At 36.9% G+C, this 22782-nt stretch overlaps 1 protein-coding gene across 2 annotated transcripts in view; it reads right to left on the reverse strand.

Annotated features, from left to right (window-relative positions):
- HIBCH (3-hydroxyisobutyryl-CoA hydrolase) overlaps positions 1-22782 on the reverse strand; it is a 44790-nt gene that overhangs the window by 4135 nt on the left and 17873 nt on the right. For both annotated transcript variants that reach the window (XM_083842927.1, XM_083842928.1), the window contains 7 exons: positions 18286-18364; positions 13489-13634; positions 12379-12465; positions 10374-10432; positions 9409-9490; positions 4473-4592; positions 3246-3279 (listed from right to left, as the gene is read on the reverse strand). In XM_083842927.1, the coding sequence (XP_083699053.1) occupies positions 3246-3279; positions 4473-4592; positions 9409-9490; positions 10374-10432; positions 12379-12465; positions 13489-13634; positions 18286-18364 (607 nt within the window). The remainder of the gene's footprint in view (positions 1-3245; positions 3280-4472; positions 4593-9408; positions 9491-10373; positions 10433-12378; positions 12466-13488; positions 13635-18285; positions 18365-22782) is intronic.

A 22782-nucleotide genomic window follows, 5' to 3' on the forward strand; every position in this document is an offset into this window, starting at 1 on the left:
TCCCAATCAACTACATCTATTCCATTAGAATAGTATTTATCTAATTATTTTCTTCAACTTTAGTTGATGCTCACAGAATCACCTCAACTGTTACCTACAAAAGACAGCACTGACTGGAGATGCTTTAAACTAGTGGTGGGAGGGGAGTCCATGTGCATACTACTACAGCTTCAAGTCTGAAATGCCGTAGTGGTTGCTGATAATTCTTGATTATGTGGCAGCACTGTGCAATCAAGTTGAACTGTCTGTTTGGATCAGCCAGTCTGACTCTGGTGGTCACACTGGATGATCATAATGGTATCTCCCATGAAATGTTTAGTCTTAACAAAATTCAGGTATTTATTTCCTAACAGTATTGCTAAAACTTTCCCTTACTGCAAAAATTTGTATATATTTTGTGTTTCTCCAGCTTGATCTCAATACACGAATGGAACAGGAATTCTGGATGCTTCTAAGGTGGGTTGAAGAAAGTTCATTAAGATAAAAGTAACTGAACATAGACATTGTGTTATGGGTTTGTTCTTGTAGTGTTCTTTATTAAAAAAAAATTGGTAGAAGTGTCTTTACTAGACTTTAATTTGTGTTGTATTGCTTATATTCATTTGGCACAATCAAAACACTGATGTTTCTAAGCACCTGAAATGCTGTTGGTTGCAATGAAATCTGTCTACCTACTGACTGCAGGGGGCTTTGCCTCCAGGATGAGGCTCGCATCTGCCAGCTGCTAGCACGGCAGGAGAGAGGGCAGAAGCAATGCACCATTGCGGCATGCAGAAATATATCTCTGCAAGATCAGCAGCCTGTAGAAAGCCCTTACAATTCCATTTCAATTGCGTATTCCTGCACAAATAGGAGTATAGCTTAAGAGATTTTTGTCCTTTCTGACTGCTGAGGCTGTAGTCTACCTGGATATGTTCGAGCCCTGACTCTCAAAATGACCACCCTGCTTTTGCAGTACGAGTTCAAAGTTCTTGGCAGTTACCTACAGCTGCATGTTTCTTAAATGAGGGAACATCCTATAAATCAAGGGGAAATGGATACTTAAGTGTTCAGAGACCACAATTACCATTATATGGGAAGATCCAATGCCCTGTGGATCAAGTATGATCTGAGTATTTAATGGTTATGGGGTTTGGGCTCTCCTTTACTAGCTCCAACCACAAGAATCATAAATGGGGAAGACTGCTTGCAGCAGGTTTTCAGTCTGGCTGAAAGAAAATGGCTAAATGAGAAACAAAATTTTGACCTCAGATCAGAGTAGGTTTAAAAACCTTAGTGTTAGCTTTTAATACATATGCTAGGAAAGTATTTTGTTTAAAATTATGGTTTGAAGTAGATAAAAGCTGTTATTAAAACCTGACCTGTGGCCATTGCTGCTGAAAGACGATCTTCAAAAATTAACATCTGATAATTGTATTTTAACTTTACTTTGTGGTAGATCCTCTTGTGGTAGACAGGGTCAACAGCTGGCTCTTAAATGCTTGGAATTAAAAAAAAAAAGCTAATAATATTAACAATTCTATTGTTTTCATTTTTAGTCAGTATGGTTGATCCTGTGAAATGCTTAGTAATTTTACTTCCTAGCGAAGACAGCATGCTTGGCACCTTGTGGGATCGTTTTTATGAGTTAGACCCAACTGTAAAAATGATCGAGTCAGATTCTGACCCCTCTTAAATAAGAGCAACATATAATAAAAAAAAAAAGGCAACATTTTAAGAAGACAAATCTGAGAACAAGATATATGCAATATGCACAGAGCAGAAGGGCTTCAAGTGCTTGTTCTAAGCAATCTCCTCAGTGCAGATGGATCCTTGTTTTCCTTCCCCTTTCTTGACATAGCCTTTGCTATGTCATCCTACTTATAAGATACCCAACTGCTGTTCTTGCAGCTGCTTTCTTTACAAGCAGTTTGTGTGATTTACTGGCCACACTGTGAAAAGTAATTTGCTTTTGTCCTCTGCCTCATCCCCAGATGGTTCAGTGACACCGTGCATTACAAATGAGGAGTTGGTTTGATGTTCATCTGACTCCCAGCCTTTGAAGTTTGTCACTTCCCAAATAACTTATTTCAGCAGTTGTGGAAAGTTTATCTGGTGATTTAGAATATTCTTAGGATATATTTTCTCTTCACAATAACTTTGTCCCCATTACCAACACAATGAAAACCATGTACTTCTCAATGTGTGTGGTAAACTCCTTGAAGGAGTGTCTGCTAATAAGTGCTAAAGTCTAATAAAAGTAAGAAGTTTTTTCCATGAGGTATAAACAGACTTCGAATCTCTCGTCTCTAGGCCATCTTTAATACAGTATTACTAACAGTAAATACTCAAAAACTAACATACACTATTCGAGTGGATTTTAAGCTACTTTATAAAGACAGATATAAAGAGTGAGGAGGAGGAGGTGATAATACATACTTGAGTATGTAATTGTGTGTGAATTAAAAGACAAGTTCCCCTTCCTCCCATCCCCAAACACTTACTCATCCAAGTGTCTCATACTGTAAGCTCCTTGGAAAAGAAAATGTCTCTGTTTTGTTTCATCTTGTGCTGAATAGTATATAAATAGTTAGTGCAGTTTCTAACAGATGTGCCATTGGATTTGACAAACTGCATTGTGAATCAGCAGCAGAATCAAGGACAGAATCTACGTCTGTCCCCTAGATAAACATGCTGAACTGCTGCTCTACTTCTACCTCCATGTATCTGCTACCAATGCCATAAAATGCCATATTACTTAACAGTAAGTTTACATACATAGTTTTATTATAGTGAGACATCTTCATAGGGAGGGATTTCTGGCACAGGCAAAAGTAGTCTCTGTTCTAACAGTTTTCTATGCAAATACTTGTTCTTGACTTGGAGTCTTGTTTTTTTTAAACCATCTTATAGCTGGCTGAGCCAGCTGTGTGGCAGTGCTAAATCTTGGCACACAAACGATCAGCATAGCTACTCAGTACTGGAAGCATTAAATGTACTTTGAACTTTCCAGTGAACCACTGAAACCTTTTCAGTGCTGTGTTACCAGGTAGATAAAAATCTCTGTGACAATGACACTACACGAAGGAAACAATGTGGCTGTTACAGTCTGAAGCAAATGATGCCTTTTGGCAGATGAAAGCCAAAACTACAGCAAACTGAGAAGTGTTCTCTGGGCTGTTGCTGTTTACAGTTTTATCTCCAGAGAAGTAACACAACAGTGAGGTTGCACGTTATTGAGTAACCTTTCTGGTGTGTGCACTTACCTGCTCGAACCCCTTCATAGAAGTCATGGCCTCTCTGAAAGACAAAGAAATAAGCTATAACAAGATAAATTCTATGTATCCCATCTTCCCTATGCCACTTCTGCCAGAAAGGCAAGTACTCAGGATCCTGTTAAATCCCACTTGCACTATTCTCACCTAGTCATACTTTCTCTTTCTTTATTAAAGAGTTACATATGTTCTTGCTTAAATGCAGCCACAACTCTTAAAATCAGCCTCTCGCTCTGCAGTTAATCAGCCAACTTTCATGCAGTGCAAGCCCTCTCTGTGTTACATCTCATGGATTTTCCTAAGTAGTTTTCTATGATGAGGGGTAAGGTGTATAGAACAGGATGGGAAATTCTTCAGAGAGAGGCCCAACTTTGTGAGTTTTGTATGTATTCTGCATACTTGGAACGCTTTGCTGTTAAAAAGAATCCTGGAAACATCCAGTTATTTTTGATAAAGGCTAAACTTAACATTTAAATCCTTAAAGATGCTTCACTAGTAACAGAGTAGCAATACTGCTTTCAGGAAAGATATGGTAAAGATGCTATCAGGCACTACAACGTATCACAATTAGATACACCACATTCTCACATGCATTTTTATTTAAAGCATTTACTTTAATTATAATGGTTTATTTAATCGGATCTATCAAAATCTTATTTTAAAATGTGACAAAACTAATAAGGATTTCATTGGGAAGCTGAGATTTGTTCAGATAATCCAGTTAGCAACTCTGTTTTGCTGAAAGGATGACTTACATCACGTGTTGTCAAAGTACTCAGCCCTTACTACAGACAGTACTAAAGTCTCTTGCTTTCTTCAACAAATTTATCGCTATCCTAAAGGCAGTGATAGACAAGTGGTCCTATCTTAATGACAGAAACTGAGAACTAAACAATTTATATAGAAGACTTTTACAAGAACTCCAGATTCTTAAAATTTATGATCCAAATACAAAACTTTCTGTGCTGTAACATTATCATGGTTCTCTTGACAACAGCCTTGTAACATTCCCATCTGACGATTATTAATATTGTCTACATTGAGTTGCATAAGAAGACATGGAACTGGAAAAAAAGAAAGCGACAGCCTGACAAATGCACAAAGAAGATACTGAACATAAAAACCTATGAACTGTGAGCCCTTGACATAATCTATGTAAAACAGTCTCTGACAGACTTGCCCCTACCCTGGCTGGAAAGAGACACAGGGTACTCTTACCATGCACGCTTGGCTCAGCCTGTATTCCATCGTGAGCACATCTTGTAAGCTCATGGAAGCTCCTTCTCTGAGCTGTCTGAGAGTCATCTTTAAGGATGTAGGTGACATCTTATTAATGGTCTGGAAAAGACATTAACAATTATTCTTGTTCTCTTCAATTTAGACATATTCGTAAATCCTTGTTTTGCATTTCCAAGTTAGTAAGCGATGGCACTCTTCTCCCTGAGCTCATCCCTGTGATGCCTAGTCCTCCTGCTCCCTCCCACCGTGTTGTCATACCGAATAAATTCACCTGCATACACTCTTACCAACAAGATCCCTGGGAAGCAGGCCATCACTTGTGGAAAGCCTACAACTCTTACAGTCACATAATTTCTGATCAAATTACTGCTAGCCAGAGAATCTAATGCAGCTCGAAAGCCAGTTCCTAAAAGATTCTTTTGAGAAGTGGAGGCGAGTGTTACAAGCAATTATATTCTATTTTGGAATATAATATATATATATACACACACAGTCTGAATTGCTCTGCGATATCACTGGTATTGTAGCAATTTAATTTTATTTGATAGAATAGAATAGCAAGGTAATACCATCAAGGTTAGCCGCAAACTTGAAGTATTTGCTTTACAATCATCTGCAAAGACCAGACAATGTAACAAGAAGAACATCTTAGGGATTTAAAAGATATCTGGGATCTTGTCTGGGATCAACAGATACCACAGTAATTCAGACCTACATAGCTTTATGACAGGAAGCCTGGAGGTCTTGCCTTCCCTCTTCTGATAGAGCTACAGGCTATAAATATTGTGCCACAGACAGGGTCTGTTTAAGGCATACAAACAAATGCTGTAAATCTGGCTCTCATGACTATCCTTCAATTAACAGCATGCCAGTAAACAGTAGGGGGAGGTGGGGAGAAGGACAAAAACCTAGTTAAGAAAACAGAACTGAGCTTTAAACCTTTCAGGTTTGTGGAGGAAAGAAGTTAAATCTCATAGTTGCTGATCTTTGTTTTATTGCTCTCAACAAGGCTCCTTTCCCTGTAAACCCAACTAAAAGCTCTTTATTATTCACAGTACAATAGGCATTTCCTGTTAATTAGGACATTTTTACCACACTACTGAGAAGTGGCAGATGGTAAGATTTGCCTCTTTATATGATTTTCAGTGCAGATATTAGACTCCTTACCCAAAGACCGAAATGGCAGGTTTCCAGTCATCAACATTAACATTTTTTCTGGCTCCCAATTACTCTTCATCCCTCTCCAGACACCAGCTGATACAGCAGTGACCCATTTTGCCCAGTTAAGCTGGAAAACACACAATTGCTATACAAGCAGGAGGCTGTGCAGTCGTGACTTAAGCATTGGTTCTGTCATTCCACTTGATGCACGCTGACCATTTCACTTGAGAAAGACTTTAGCTTAGAAAGAACCAATGCCTCCCTTACTGGGAACAATTCTTCCCTTACTAGGTTTTTTTAACCTTGAAGTGGACCATTTCTCCTTTGCTTTGCTTCACGTTCTGTTGTCTGGATTGGAAAATCTTTGCTCAGACCAGGCTAAATGGTGTGCACAGTGCAACTCAATGGTTCCCCAGGTGAAATGGTAATGCTTTCTGGGCAAAGAAAGCTCTGAAAAGGGGAAGATCTGAAAACAGCACTTAACTCGTCTTGTGCACCCAGCAGCTGCCTTATCTTGGCATATCAATGAGGCTGAAGGAGGCACTGTTATAAATCAAGCTGAAGGAAGAGGAACAAGGGAAGAAAATGGGTAGGTGTGATGCAGAAAAATGAGTCACCAGTGCATCTATAAATAAATCCTCTGTACAAAGAGGAGGAGGGAATTGGTACTTGGGAACAAGCCTGAAAAGGAGATAGGATAGGCTAAGTGGGAAGAGGAGTACTAAAATGCAAAGGATTAGCTGGGCTCAAAATTTGATGTGAATCGTTAAAATTCAGTTTGAAAATGGCTTAACAAATTTACATTCTCCTTATTCATGCAGTCCATTTTAGTATCAAATAGGTGAAAGCCTGCCAAGCAGGCATATCTAGAAAGTAAAAACGCAGAAGTAGTGTAGACTGGAGAGAACAGGACACCTAGGATAGCATGGTTCACAGTATACTTGGATATAGCAGGACTAACAGTGCCATTTTATTAATGCTAAAAGGTATCTCTACACCCAAGGTGGGGAGGTGCTGATGTGTACCTCCAAACTAGGAGATGTTGTACTACGTTGCATTAACCTTTCGGTTAGGGCCCGTTCAATAAGCTTAGGGATATGTGTCATAACAAATATACAGCAAGGAAAAAAAAAAAAAAGAATAAACATTCCTGCAACTAAATCGTTTATAGTCTCTAATTACTTAATGTTTGAATGTGCTGTTGTTCCTGTGCCTGGACACTAAAGTGAAACCTTGGTTTCACAAAGCGACAGGAAACTATCATCCTATCCTATAGGTACTGTGATACTACTGATAAGGAAAACGACTTGCTTCACACAGGTCATCAAACTGCTATCAGGGATAACATCTGATAACCTCAGACTGCTGTGGTTCTGCCAGGTGATCCCTGCTGAGCAATGTAGCCAGCCACTGCTTTGTAGGTGCTATAAAATGTTCAGCCACCAGGGTGCAAGCTTCCATTCGTCCTCCAGCTACAATTAAAGTTAATTACTATTCTGCTTCCCTAGTAAAACAAAACCTCCAGTTTAATTGGCAAACATTTAGTGGTGAAACTAGATTTACACTTGAAATTCTTTTTTTTTTTTTAACATAAATCCATTTTCCTTCTGTGAAATATTCACAAAATGAAAAGAATAAATTAAGGATTTAGTCCTACAAGCATTTCTTGCTTAGTACAGAATATGTGCTGTTAGAAACTTGTCTGAGATTAACGTACACGTTCACACTAATAAGCCTTGTACTTGCTAGAAAATAATTTCTAACAAATTTCTGCAAAGACAGAAGCAGTTTATTAACACAGTCTGATTTCTTGTACAGAACAAAAAATACACAATTGTTCAGGAATAACACTCATTTACCAATCATAGGAAAGAAAGTCTGCTATGAAGTCCTATTAAATACACAAAATAAGAATCGAAGCAACAAAAGATCCATGTTTTGGTTGAGGAATTTAAAAAAATATACAATTGTAATTTTTAAGTAGATGATAAATTTAAGTACTAAATTAAAACTATGACAGAAATGTACTCTGGGAATCACAAGGAACAACATTTATTTTTTTAATAGGGAAGATGTGAGTTATGAGGCTGAAGATGGAGCAAGCAAGTGTTGCAGGTTTGGGTACTTGGAGCAAATTTGGTAAAACAAAGAGTCCAGTTAACAAATTTCAGTAACAAAGTATTTCCAGAATCCTTGCATCTGTTGTAGTAAAACTGTATTTCAAATAGACGAACCAACCTTTAGAGCCTGTATGCTATTTAGCACATCTCCACCAGGTCTGATGATATTTTGAAGTTTTAAGATTGTATGACATTATGTTAGGACAAGCTATATGTAAATTATCCTTGATTGTTTTCAACCTCCATCAAAACTACTCAAAATGGTATCCCTGTAAAATTATGCTAAACTTCGTAATGTCTGGAAATAAAATACTAGGTTGTAATTCAATACTATAAAGAGCCCTCAAAAGTAACTGGTATTAGCATGCTATCAAACTGTCTCACAGACCTTAATATAACTACTTTTCCCTGCTATCTGTAACACAGGGGAAAAAGTAAAGATCTGAATCATACAGCCTATATATAACCTGGGGAGAAAAACATGATGTTAGTCTGTGGTAGAGTTCAGTTTTCCAAACACGTAAAATGATTATCCTGAGACTAGCTTGTTTGACTGCTTTAATTAATGGAACTTGAATACGAGTGGAAAAATATTAGCCTCCTCTTTCTTTCAATTTTGCTTTTGTAGTACATATTGCAAAGTACTAGGCGTACTAGTTGGCATGAAGATGATTTGAAAATTTTCCTTCTCAGAACTGTTTGAGAGTTCCAGAGACAAGATGATAGGTCTTTAATTAAAAAGTATAAATAAAATTGTATGTGTTACCCTGAGTAATTATTCAATAATATTATGAAACTTACTGTTCCATCCTGAAAGTAGCAGGGACAGGACACCTAACGTCAGTGATACTACGTCACAGTTATATATGCCTTAAGCTCAATGGAAGTCTGTAGATGATAGTTCTGTTTTGTTTTACTACAAGAGCAGGATTCTGTAAGATGTAACCAAAGTTTAAGCAAAGCTTTTGCTGGAGAAATGATTGTGTACCATCAAATTGTAAGTACTATTTGAATAGTAATTAAAAAGACAAACTTCTACAATGCACCTGAATACAGGTACTTCAAAGGAGAAAGGGAAAATATAAAGACTTCATATAAATGAGATGCTTCTTGCTTTTGTGGCTGGAGTATGCAGGAAGCTTGTAGCATTACTGTACACTTTTAGAGTAGGGACTACAACCAACACTCAGATGCATTAAAGAAGATAAAAAATACTTTGATAAATTGCTTGCTATTTACCCAAATGAGATAACTGAAATGAAAGAAAACAAACAACATTGTTCTGTCACTGTTTTATTCCAACCTCTGCCAATAAAATGAGAAGCTATAAAAGGAACCTTTGTCACCATCAACCCCTGACTGTGGGGGGGGGGGGAAAGGGAAAGGGCATCTGTTTTTTACTAGATTGCACTAGACAACATATAATGACATTTGTTTTGTGGTTTCACAGAGGAATATTCTTCTCAGAGTAGAAATGCTTGCAATCCCATATGACTGCATGTGAGAACTTGAGGATTGCATCTACTGGTGTTATGCAGTTTTATTTACATTAATAAGGTGATTATAGACTGTCCCAAGATGAGAAAGTACAGAATCAGGCTTAATCTCTAACAAAAATAACACAAAGGCATTACCTCTAGCTGCTTAATGGCAAAAGCAGAACCATCTTCCTTTAAATTTTTAACAATTTCTTCCATGCTATTTGCTGAAAAAAGACTAAAAGAAAAAAAAAAAAACACACATTAACTGCCTTGCTGCTTCAGCCTTCCTCTTCCCTATGAAATGCTAGTAACTGCAAAATTAGAAACAGAGCTTAACCAGGTGATTTGGCTTTTCTTAGCAATGTGTTCCCTGTCATTCAATTTTAAGTAACTCAGTTGACAGCATCCCCTCTTCCTTTACAGACCTCTAGTGTTTTAATACACCTCACGTTAGTTCTGATATTTATCTAAAAACCTTAATTACTACCATCAGTCCTTTTTTTTTATATTTTTATGATGCATCACATTTTCAACTATCAGCTCCGCTCTACTGGTTTGGTGCCAACACCATTCATCTTCAACACCTTTCAGCATCCCTGCCCATGGCAGGGTGCTGGAACTAGATAACCTTTAAGGTCCCTTCCAACCCAAGCCCTTCTATGATTCCATGATCTCCACATTTAGTTGCTGTTGTCCTTCCTCAAGATTTCTAGCTTCTTATTGCTCTCCCTTATTTCTGCTTTCTTTTCTGATACAAAGAAGTCCCAAACAACCATAGGAATGACCTTGTTCCAATGAACATGAATGTGCTGTGTAACGTGTCCTTTCCAGATGAAAAATTACTCACCGTATCCAATTTTCTATAAAAAATATTTATTTTCATGTGCCATAGGGCAGTTGTTTAAAAGAATGGTATACAAATCAGGCAACTATGCTCAAAAGTATTTAATATACTGAAGACTGAAATATTTAATGAGCTTCACAAGGCACCCCAAAAACAAATGTTTAAATGACTAACTTCTCCATCACCTTATCTTTGGAACATTGATACTGCTACTGGATTTAACTTGAAGTTTTCTGTCCAAAGGAATAAAAAAAAAAGAAAGATTCATGAATACCTGTTAATCTTCTCCATATGTTCATCAAGTACAAACTCCTTTTCTTGATCAATTTTGCTCTATTTAAAAAGCAAATGCATATTTTACTTGGTTATTTTAGACTGTCTGAAAAAGCCTACCAGTACTGAAAAATTTCAGTGACTTGTTACAGAAATATCATAAATGAACATTTAATGTTCATAAGATGTTTTTAATTAATTAGTTTTACAATATGCATAATGAACCTCTCGCTTCATCTTGTGAATGTTAAAGGTGTCATCTCATACAGTGTTTGCTCTGAGCTAGAACATATGCGCATTTGACAGAGTGGTTATATTGTATGCAAGTAATCACAATTATTCTATCAATACATTTCTATCAAATATACTAAGAAAGCCAGTGTAGATAAATATCCTCAAAAACCTGAGAATGTAGCAGACAGGAAAATGAGATGTTTGGTTTCCTTAAATGTATACAGATACATATATATGCATGTGTAAAAAAAGAAAAAAAAAAGGTGTATGGTAATGGTGTACCTTTCTTCTTTCAGTGATTTTACACAATTTTAGACAATTAAAAGGTTGGAAAGACCTGACGAATTTATGTGGAAAGGTTGTCAAATGTTTTAGATCTTCTGGCACTAAGGGGCTTGGGACATAGGCATATGTTTCAACAGCAGCAACTGAAGCTAAGAAAGAGGCTCCCTGTCAATTCAGCTCTGATCACTAAAAAATATGCAGCCTTCTTTTCCATTAAATGTCATCTTGTAAAGCAGCATACTGCAACATATAATTAATTCTATTTCATAGCTTTCTATTTGTCGAAGTATTTAGTGCCACTATTTGCCATTAACTTATCCAATGTATTTTTTAGTTAATCTTTATTTATGAACTTAGTAATTCTAGAGCAGAAATAGCAAGAGTAGCACTGCTCATTTTAAATCCAAACAAATGGGCAATAATGCTCAGGGTTACTGATTTCAGTGAACCCCAGTGTGGCTCCAGAAGTTCCCTTTCTTTTGAAATAAAATTACAACACACATCAATACAGCTGAAATAGCCGCTAAAAAATCCACTGTAAAGCCAAAACCTTTTATTTTCATGCCCATTGTTATGTGGGGCTAACACAAATGCTAAACACATGTTATCAGTACAGTTAAATTCACCTCCAAAATCTACGGGTTTGTCCACTGGGAGAACAGCATCTTTTTCCCCAGGAAAGTATTGCTTTGAAGACCTCATATGCCTTCATTAGAACCTATCTGCACTCTGCTAATATGGACCCTATAGATAAGTGCTGTGCTTTTTTAAAGTCTTCTAATTATCTCAAGGTTACAAATTTGCAAAATATTTGAGAAATTAATGGAACAACGTAAGCCCTTAAATTCAGACTTTGAACCTTGCCTGCAGATGGTATGCATCACAATAATGCTAAAGTTCACATCAAATGCATAAAGTTAGCATAATTCTTCAGGTCAATAAAGAAAAAGGGGATTGAAAGATAACATCCACTTCAAAGTGAGCAGCCTAGTATCGAATAACTGGCACTGTAACTTTTGCAGCCTCTGGAGCACAATTATGGTTCTTTCCCTTTCATTTGTGTTTGTCCGAAACCCTGGATTTCAGGATAACTCCCTAGACTGCAGTTGCCATCATGTACCACTCTCATTCTGCTAATGGCTATATATTTTGCCTTCTGTAAAGCATGCTAGAAATCAGAGAGTAACAGGAAAAATTAAACAGCAGTGTATTTTCTGCATCATCATGCTACCAGCTGGGAACCTGTATAGAAAAAACAGAAGGAAAGAAGTTGCTGACCACAACAGGAATTAAAAGTAAAGAAAGACTTTTAAATTTCAACTTTGACTGTAGGCATTAGCGCTATGAAGTAATATTTTATAGAGTGCAAGGAGTGTGAAAACCCATTATTTTATAACCATAAAACAAACAATCAGCAACATGAAAAAATAATTTGTATTTACATACACTTAACTAACATTTCTGCTTGATTTCAGTAATTACATTACCTTCACATGGTAAGAGTTCAGTAAGTCTGCAATACTTTCTTTTGAAGCAGATTTCAATGCTATCAGGTCTTTCTCTAAGTCAGGTAGCTATTGAAAATAAGATTTAACTAAAAGTAAGTAAAGGAAAATGTACTTATTGAATCATTACTGCTATTACAATAGTACTTTATAGTATAAATGCATTTATGTATACATGCATTAACCATACACATAGAGCTAAAAAAAACAAAAACAACGTTTTGACCAGGTGTTGAAGTACCAAGTAAGCAATACAAGGAGCTGGAGTTCACTTATCAGAAGTGTTGAACCATCTGGATTTAAGTGTGTCTGCAGTGATCAGCAAAAAACTGCTTCCTGAGCAGACCCCTAGTGCATTGCTGCAGCTGAAGCAGGTAAAGCCAGACTTTCTGAGGGGAAAGAGCAGGAGCCTGGCAACCATGCTCTGCTCAAAATAGTATCTGCTAGCCTGCATATCCAACCCGTTCCAACGGTGCAGTCACAATGACAGTCATGAATCTTTTCATAGCGAAAGAGCCAGTTGCTGTTTCTCCTTCACTTATATTCTCTTAAAGTACAGGAACGTTATGACTGATTTTATTGAATATGCTAATTCTTACATTTTCTCACAGCTGCTGTAAGAAACAAATAGGATATCTATTAAGGAGACTGATAAAGAACACATTAGTTGGCTGTTACCTAAATTAGAGACTCGTGGTTGTATAAATAACCACTCATTTCAGACACTGTTCTCTAAATTGTACCCAGAAAGCAAACTACAGAAGTGGTGAAGGCAGTAAGAGAGGATGAAGACAGAGCATACCATTTTTCAAGCAACTTCTATTACGGTCAGCAAATCATGCCCTTAAACAGCAGCACCGTGACGACAGCAACATTTGCTCCCTCTTCCAAGCAAAGCTGTCACTAGCTGGCAAGTGTTATAAGGACAGCTTGAGCGTACCTGACAGCTCCCGTTCACAGGGCAGGGCCAGCTAAGACAACTGCACCTCTGCGTACACTCAAGTTGCTAAATGTATGCTGGTGGGCTCAACCACTCAAACTTGTCATTGCAGTGCCAGGATGAGCCCGTGCTAGCTCTGGTTAGCAGTTTACCTTTTCAGATTCTACAAAATGTGTAGCGATGCCCGCTTTTAGCACATCTCTTCCTTTCAGCCTAAATCCTGTTAGTGCGAGGTAATAGCCAATCTTTCCTGAAAGTCTTGGCAAGAAATATCCTCCACCGACATCAGGAAAAAGGCCTGTAATAAACAAAACAAAACAAAACAAAAGAAAGTGAGGGGAGAAGAACTTGTCCCAGCCATGCATGTAACTCTGTTATTTCTGCTTGTCTCACTTCCATCTCCCTGACTTGGGCGTGGCTTTCTTGCCCCAGTTTCTCTTTGACTTGGTTTGACATTCCTCTGTCATCTAAATGCTTGCTAAAAGCAAACTCTTGAGCACCTTCCAAATTGTATTCTTTCCACTGGCACGTAATTTACAAACATATACCAGACTACAGTCTTCATCCGATTTGCCTACAAATTGAGAAATTCTTAGATGCCTGAAGAATCGAGTGCTCTCTCAGCAAACAACTGACAAGGAATTATAGAATCATTTGTGCAAACTCAGACTGGAAACTGCTTTTTCTGTGGAATCTTCTATTATGATAAAAATCTTAAACTGATGAAGTACCTCTTGTATAGAAAGCCAGACCAAATTTTGGGGCTAACAGTTCATTAATGGATCAACAATATTTCCAGCGCTTCCTGAAAGCAGAGGCACTATATGCTGTCCTAATGCCTGGTCCTTTGACAGGACTATGACTAACCTGCAATTTAGCAATTTAAAAGGTTATAAAACTTTCCAGTGTAGTGACTGTCTTACTTTTTTTTACTCCACAGAGTACGGTAATTAAAAAAAAAATGTGAATAAAATATAAAACTTTTAATAAAAGATATAATTGAAAAATATATAGCTTTTATCAAAGCGTATGGAAAAAGTTTTTTTCCCACAGGAAAGCTTAAATATTTTAAATTGTCACTTTGTCAATATCTACCTTTTTCTGTTACATACATTAATCACCCACAAAATAAATTCAAACACCTGTTGTAACTTCTAGTGTACTTAAACTTAAGAAAACTTAAGCTTAGCTGTCTCAGTCTCAGAAATCAAATGGAAAGAAACTGAGTGTACAGTTACTACTTGGAAGTAATCATCAGTGGGGGATTCGTGAGACTGCAAGTCTTCTGAATAAATTAATTGTAGGGTGGGGTTGAGTGGATAAATAAAAAAAAAAGATAAATGAAGCAGAAAGCATATTACAAATAAGAAACTCAGAAAACATTTGCCAAAGCAAAGACTAATGGGCAAGATTAGGATGTACAGGAGTTTAAATGGTGTTCTGATAGAAAATGGCAATTTTTCACTCACACGTATTTGCTTTCATTCAAGAAAGGTCACTCGTATGTATTATATAAGGACTTATTGCAAATATTTTGTGATGTGGGCAGTTAGTGGGTCCTGAATATTCCTCTCCCTTGGATGGAATCAAGGGAAGGCTTCTTTAAATCATCACTTCATTGTCTTCTCTCAGTAATCTCTAAACGTTCATCACTGCTTTATGTTCTCACTCATCTTTCAACCTCTCCTCTGGCTCCTTTTTGGTCCTCCCTAAGTCCTGCAGCCTCAAATACATCACAAGTTGTTTTCAGGAGCCACTTCCTATCAGTTAATCCTGCTGATATGGGTGTTGCCGTTAACTGATTTACTCCCCATTCTACAGGCTACTGAGACATACAGCTCTTCTCCTAAAACGTTCAATGTCTTGGTGGCACCCTTCAAAAGCCCTAAGCTGTATTATCCCCATCTCATTACTTACTTTCTTTTTCATTTGCAGTCACTTTATGAATAGTCTACTCCACATTTTACCTTCTCAGTTTGAGCCATCATACCTATAACGTTGATGCCAAGACTGCCATTTAGTTTTATATTTCTATTCATCTGTCTCTTCTTGGATTTCCTACTACTGCAAAAGAATTCCTTCATTTCAAAATGAAAGTTCTCTTACAAATCCCCTCCAAAGCAAAAAGGCAATTATATTATTCTTCCTATCCATCAGGACTGCAACAACCTTCTCCTCTTTGCTGTAATTAAAATACTGATGCTGAAGTATTATTCTTCCTGTGGTCACATTAGTTTCCCTCAGATTCCAGAGGAAAAGCAATCTTCATGCTGGGATTTATAGGGCTATTTCACATGGCCATATACAGGAAAATTAATTCTAAATAAACTAGAATGAATTTAAGTTGCTTCAGAAGTCAATAAAACTAAACTGAATGAAGATCTCTTTAATTAGTACAGAATTTACAAGCAGGGTTAGTGAAGGTCTAGCTAATCCACTTTAACTTACTCAGTTGCTTAAGAGTATAGACCACTATAGCTTCTACTGAGTCCTATGCAAGGTTCCTGTCTTCCTTTCCTCTTAAATTTTTACTCCTCTTGTGCCTGTTCTAAGTATTTCTCTTAATGCTCTCAATACTGCTTCTCAGATCTTTCTGCTTACTATTGAGTTTCTCAACATATACTTGATTTTTTTTTTCCTTTTGATGTTTTTAACTAATTATTTTTCAAATGCCTACTAAAGTAAGAGAATGAATGTCTGCTCGGCTGACCAGGCGAAAAGCCTGTGCCTGTAACACTGACTTGCAGCCTGAGCCTTGAGATAGATGCAACATGCTTCACTGTAATCCCAACTGTTAAATTGTCTATGCAGTTGCCAAGCAAAAGATAAAGGTACCACAACAACATTTCCACCTTTTCTTGCAGAGGCAGCTGGAGATTTATTAGTAAATTACTTATAGAAAGCTAAAAGCTTACACGGATATACAAGAAAGTGTCTGCTATTACTCTAACAGCACCTTAAAGCCCATTTCTTACAATATGCTTTCATCTTTCGTTCTTCCCACCAGGGAAGGTATTTCCCCGTCCTCCTACATCTCAACTGCATTCCCATGTTTCATCTTATCTCTATCAGTTTGAAACTCCTACAGCCTAGAACTTTTATTTGCAAAATGGCATATAAATGTCACCTTTTGTTTATGGTGCTAAGTGCATAAGCAATGGTGTGAAAGTGTAGCAGATGAATGAACACTGCTTTCATTTCACAGAAAAGGCATAATGCCTTCTGAAATATATCAGGAAAAATTCAATTAATACAATCTCTAGGCAGCTAGACATTTTAAACATACACCACAGAGATCAAAACAGCTAAGCCCTTAAACCCAAACAGATTTCAGTGGTTTGACTTCTAATAGATCCTAAAAGGGTTTTAATTACTTTCTTTCCTAAGCAAGTCCTAAGCTTTTACTTTACATGTCTTTACAGTCTATTTGTGCTTAGTAAGTCCCTGTAAACACAGGAAATGTATGTAAAGTACATAATCTTTGTTAGCATAAGACTACCTGTATCTTTACCTTTGAAGAAGAAAACAAGGTGTCTTTATTAGAATAATTTTATATGCAAAAGAACTACTGTTAGTTTAAAAAAACAAATCTTTGCTTCACGTAGTTTCCCTGTAGAACAAACTGTTCATTAGCCTCAGGCGTTTACTAAATTATTATAGCTTTAATACTTGAACTATCTAAGTTTACTACGTTTTCCTTCAGCAGAGGAAGAAATTGGACACTATAAAAATCTAATCACTAGCAAAGCATGTATCATATTTAGCTGTGATGACATTATTATATTTATTCTCTTTTCAAAACGGATTCCTCATTTTTTTGCTGTGATTTCTTAGCTTTATCATTACATAATTGGAAATTCTTTTATTGAGGAAGTAATGGCCAATACTCCTTACTACTAATTCTTTGAAGTGAAACTAAGACTGAACTTAAAAGCCCCATATCTGGTGCTATTTAAACTATTTAAGCACCAGATAAGGTTCTCTATTCTGAACAAATGTGTTCAACAGGGCCATATTTTACAGACCAGCCGCATTCTTCTATTTGAGGACATAAAGATAAGGACATTTGCAATCATCCTTCAGTTCTTTACCTCTGAATGATATAAAAACTTAGAAACTCTGGAGGACAGAAATGCAGGATAGGTAATAGGTTTCAAGCAATCTTCGTAAACATCGTTGGTAAGCAGGAGGTGGGAATTAGACATATAGAAAGCATTAAGGGAATCCAGAAGTCAGACAGTAATACATTCCGTGTGGATACCCTGTTGGTACCAGTATTGTCTTCAAGGGAAACATGAATGATTTCATAAGAAGGTTCATTGTAATCTGACTTTTCTTGAGGCATACCACTCTCCTTATGTAGCTCAGGGCCATAAAATTTTCTATTGTACATCTCAGAGTTGACATAGGTTGTAGGATCAAACATCAGAAAACGCAAGGTACATGTTGCTATTAAAAAAAAAAAAAGTGATCTTGTGCACAATCTGTACGCAACTACAATTGATCTACTTTACTAATCCACTTAAAAAGCTAGGATTTCTCATGAACATTGTGGATCATGTAGTTTGTCTCCACACTGAGTTCCAAATGTAAAATGGTTAGCACATTTGCACTGGGATTTTCTGACTTTATCTGCTTATACCTGTTGCAAAGACTTAGTTCCTCACATGTACTTCCATTTTTAAAGCATCATATCCTGATAGTTTTTGTGTCAGTCTAGCCTGTTTTAAGAATCTCGATGATCAATGTCATAATCTTGATGTCATAATTCAGAGACAAGTTTTTATTAATTTAATAGAAAATACTTTCAATATATGATCATTTCCAGTTCCTTTTCAAAACTCTTACACTATTGCTATCGCTTTCAGTCAACTGTATCTCATCCCATTTACATGAGCAGTGAAACTTGAAACATATTAACATATGATAATCTGTTAAAATCTACTTACCTATTGCTGTTTCTGGCATTGCAAAAAGAGTCTTTTCTGTAGCAACTCGGAAATGTCCATGGACTGAAAGGCCAACTCCCTATGTATGGAGCACAAACAAAGGAAATGGTTATAAAATTACCAGTGAAAATAATTATAACCGTAATCCTATGCAACACACTTCCTGTTTTGCTCTACAATTAAATAATGTTACATTTACCATGCACATCTCAACAAAATATTAAATGGCCTTTTATGGTTCAAAGACCTATAAAGCATTTTTTACCTTCATGATTTGACTGAAATAGCTTTCCATGCTTTAAGAGATTGCTGACTCATACAGAGATTAACTACAAATAGCCCATGAGTGACAGCAACAACAGAAACAAGTGAGCCCATTTTTTCCATTAGACTACTAAGCAAGTTGATATTCTTTTGCTAATGTTATATTATCTATAACATTTGCATATACTTCAACAAACTATCATCAACAACAACAGAAAAGGCCAATACTTTTGGAATATATATGAATTGCATGAAGTTGTAATTATGCTTCTAAAAGAAATACTAGCTAATTATTATTATGTGATAATTACCAACTTTATCAATACAGAAGTATTTTAAGCAGGAAAAGCCTCCAGCATTATTCATTAAAATTCAAAGTCTGTGGTTAGAATCTCAGTCTTCCTTAACCCGGGGACTGTAGTTCTCCAAGTCAGAAATAAGATCCACACTGCGAAGTACCTAGCCTTCTTCTCTAGCAGACTTTTCTGATGAGGTATTTTTTTCAAACCTGTAAAGCTCCTGGCTTTGCCTATCATATTTTCTGATTTGGGCACTGAGCAGCAGCAAGGCCCAAGAAAAAGATGCATTTTCCTTTCACCAAAAAAAAAATATATATATATATATCAAAAAAGTGTTCAATAGGCAAACTGACATATTTAAAGAGAAATGGTTATCTGACAAAATTACTACTTTTAGGTCACTTCCATCAATAATATTGAGATTACTCGGCACAACCACAACAAATGGGTAAAGGATCCTCACTTCTCAAAGCTTAACTACATAATACATACCAATACAAATCTGTAGATCCTAGCTGAAGATAAGTACCCTCTATTGAATATTTCACAAGTGTCATTATACATATATTTTCTCTCACTTTGTTTCAGCTTACTTCCTTTCCTCACTATCCTCCTATCCAACCAATTTTTATATTAAAACTAGTATCACTGCTTAAAAGAAGTCAAAGTATAATGAAGATGTAATCAATTTTTAAGTAACAATTCTACTTGTTTAGATATTAGAAAAATGGTAACTAAGGTTATTAGTCTTCACAAACATCTTCACAATATTTCAGGCTTCCCAACAAAAACAGTGGGATTAGTTGAGTGATACCTGCTTGGACCAGCATTGCATGTTCAATAGGCTTTTAAGAAGACAGTAGAACATCTTTTCATTTCACTTATCTACAGGGATCTTTGGGTGAGTTTTACATTAAAATTTTACAAAGTTATCTCAAGCTAATAAAAATTACATCCATTTCTTCGCACCATTCTTATACATTCTTTCCTGGCCCCTTGTACATTTCTGCCAAGCAAGAAATTAATTGTCACCACTTATTCCATTAGGGTGATGCATGATTAAATATGAAAACATCTTAAAGGTGTTTTTTCTGTAAAATGAGTATCTGCGATTCTCAGTTTTTAATATAAATTTATGAAGCTTTTAAGATTCCATTCTAATTTCCTGAGAAATGGACACTTAACATTTCTGGCTATTGTATTTGATTTTATATGCAGAGCCTAAGCCAAATCTATATACACAGGGAACTGCTGTTTCACGGAGGCAAATGGATTTTGAGCAAAACCTGAATCTTATTTGCATAGGGTACAATTACATCTCATCCCTTATCTGTCCCTCAGCTCTTTCACTTGACTGGTTGTAGATCTGTCTCATCTGAGCAGCAGCAAAGGCAGCAGCCCTGTATGTAAAGCTTCATTTATTCATTAAAAATCTCTAGAATTCTTAAAGGAAGCAGAAATGTGACTTCATCACTTTCAACATTTTATTGTATCACACCAGCATATTTTCATTGCATTGAGCAAAGCCTTTCTTATAGCAAGAGAAAGCACAATACTTGTGCCATTTTTATGCATGTTCAGCAGTAATAACTTTTTTATAAAATTGAAATAAAGCAAGTCTATTTTTCTTTTTCTAATTCTGAACTGTTTTTGTTGTTGTTGTTTTCTAACTCTGTATCTAAGAATACAAATACCGTTTATCATAAAACATTTTCCTGGCTTATTTTCTAGGTAATCAGTAGTTTGTATGAGAAAAAAGATTCAAATTTTCAACTTGAGTACTAAGTAATAAAGAATGGAGTGTGAACTCCACGAAGGCTGCTTCTCTTTCAAGTTTGTTCTTTTTATAGTGATAAAAATAACTGTAGAGTTTTCCTCATAGAAAGTTGAAAGAAGTAATTTTCTTTTGAAAGAATTAAATCAGATTTCACTTTCTCAAGTGCCTTAGCCATAATTGGATTTGTTTTCTAGATAGCCTTCATGGTAAAGATAAGAGCTTAATTTAGATACATATTTAAAAGACTAAAATTGTATTTTCTTCTTAGTCATTGTAAAGAAAATGGCACAAATACATCCTTATTTATTTGAAGATTGTTTTGAAATGATCCAACATTAAGATAAAACTAGGAGAGAAAAATGAGTTAACACTCTGAGGGTACAAACTCCAGTAATTTATTAAACTGCCGATCATATGATTTCATGTGTTTATTTGCAGCTTCCCAAATGGTTATTTTAATAACTTCCACTGTATGTGATTAACCTTCTCCATCTAATCCAGAGAAGTGTATTAGTTTAAAAGTATCCTGTGTAAAGAACAAACTCTTCCAATCAGAAGTCTAAATGCATTCCTCCTCCATTTCTTGATATATATATTTTTTAATTTTAAACCAGAACCTTACACAGGTAGAGTCCCGTCTAGGAGGCCCTTCCCACTACTGAAATATCTGCAGTCAGGCTGTGTTCACTTCACCTTAAATGGCCCCAGCATTTACACATACTAGCCTAAAGGGTATTATGTCTTTATTAAAATGTGCTATACCCTGCACTGTGAGAGACCTCCCTTTCATGATCTTCAAATACGTACTAAAGCTAACTTCTTGCTTCAGACTTTTCCAAGATACATTTGGCCACTACAGCAAAAGACAATATAAAAAGTTTTTATAAGTACATAAACAAGAAAAGAAGGACAAAGGTGAATATCCATCCCTTCTGAAGTGTGGGGGGAAATATATTGACAAGAGATGAGGAAAAGTCTGAGGTATTTAATGCCTTCTTTGCCTCAGTCTTTATTGGTAAAACTAACTCACCTCAGAGTACCTAGCCCGCTGAGCTAAAAGACAGAGGCAGGGAGCAGAATGAAGCCCTTATAATCCAGGGGAAATGGTTAGCAACCTACTACACCACTTGAACACCCGCAGACCTATGGGGCCGGTAGGATCCACCCAAGGGTGCTGAAGGAGCTGGTGGAAGTGCTTGCCATGCTGCTTTCAATAATTTACCAGCAGTCTTGGCTAACCAGGGAGGTCCCAGCTGACTGGAGGTTCACAAACGTGACACCCACCTACAAGAAGGGCAAGAAGGAGGATCTGGGGAACTACGGGCCTGTCAGTCTGACTTTTGTGCTAATGAAGGTCATAAAGCGGACTATCCTGGCACGTACAGGACAACCAGGTGATCAGACCCGGTCAGCACGGGTTTAAGAAAGGCAGGCCCTGCCCAGGCCTTGGAAGTGGTGGTCCCTCTATACTTGGCACCAATGAGTCCACACCTCAAGTACTGTGTCCAGTTTTGGGCCCCTCACCACAAGAAGTCCACTGAGTTGCTCGAGCATGTGGCGGCGGAGAGCAATGAAGCTGGTGAAGGGAGTAGAAAATGACACATGAGGAGCAGCTGAGGGAACTGAGGCTGTTTAGTCTGGAGAAGAGGAGGCAGGGGCCTCATCAGTCTATACACCTGCCTGAAAGGAGGCTGCAGCGAGGTGGGTGTCAGTTCCCTTTATCAGGTGACAAGTGATAGGACAAGAGGAAATGGCCTCAAGTTGCACCAGGGGAAGTTTAGACTGGACATCAGGAAGAATTTCTTCATGAAAAGGGTGGTTAGGCATTGGAACAGGATGCCTAGGGAGGCAGTGGAGTTGCCACCCTGTCTATTTAAGAGATGTGTGGATGTGGCGCTTAGGGACATAGTTTAGTGGTGGAATAGGTAGTGTTGGGTGGATGGTTTGACTTAATGATCTTAGAGGTCTTTTCCAACCTAAATGATTCTATTATTCTATTTCTCTGGTGAATCAGGATTGGTTTTTAATCCAGATCATTTATCTTAATAATGGCAAGAACCTTTTTTTTGTCCGCTGGCAACTGCATGTTTTAAGTTTGTAAAAGATACATAAAAAACTGAGACCAAAAGTTACGGTGCTTAGTAACAACCGACAAAT

Source organism: Anser anser (assembly GCF_964211835.1).
Source record: "Anser anser genome assembly, chromosome: 6".
In the NCBI taxonomy this organism is placed as follows: Eukaryota; Metazoa; Chordata; class Aves; order Anseriformes; family Anatidae; genus Anser; species Anser anser.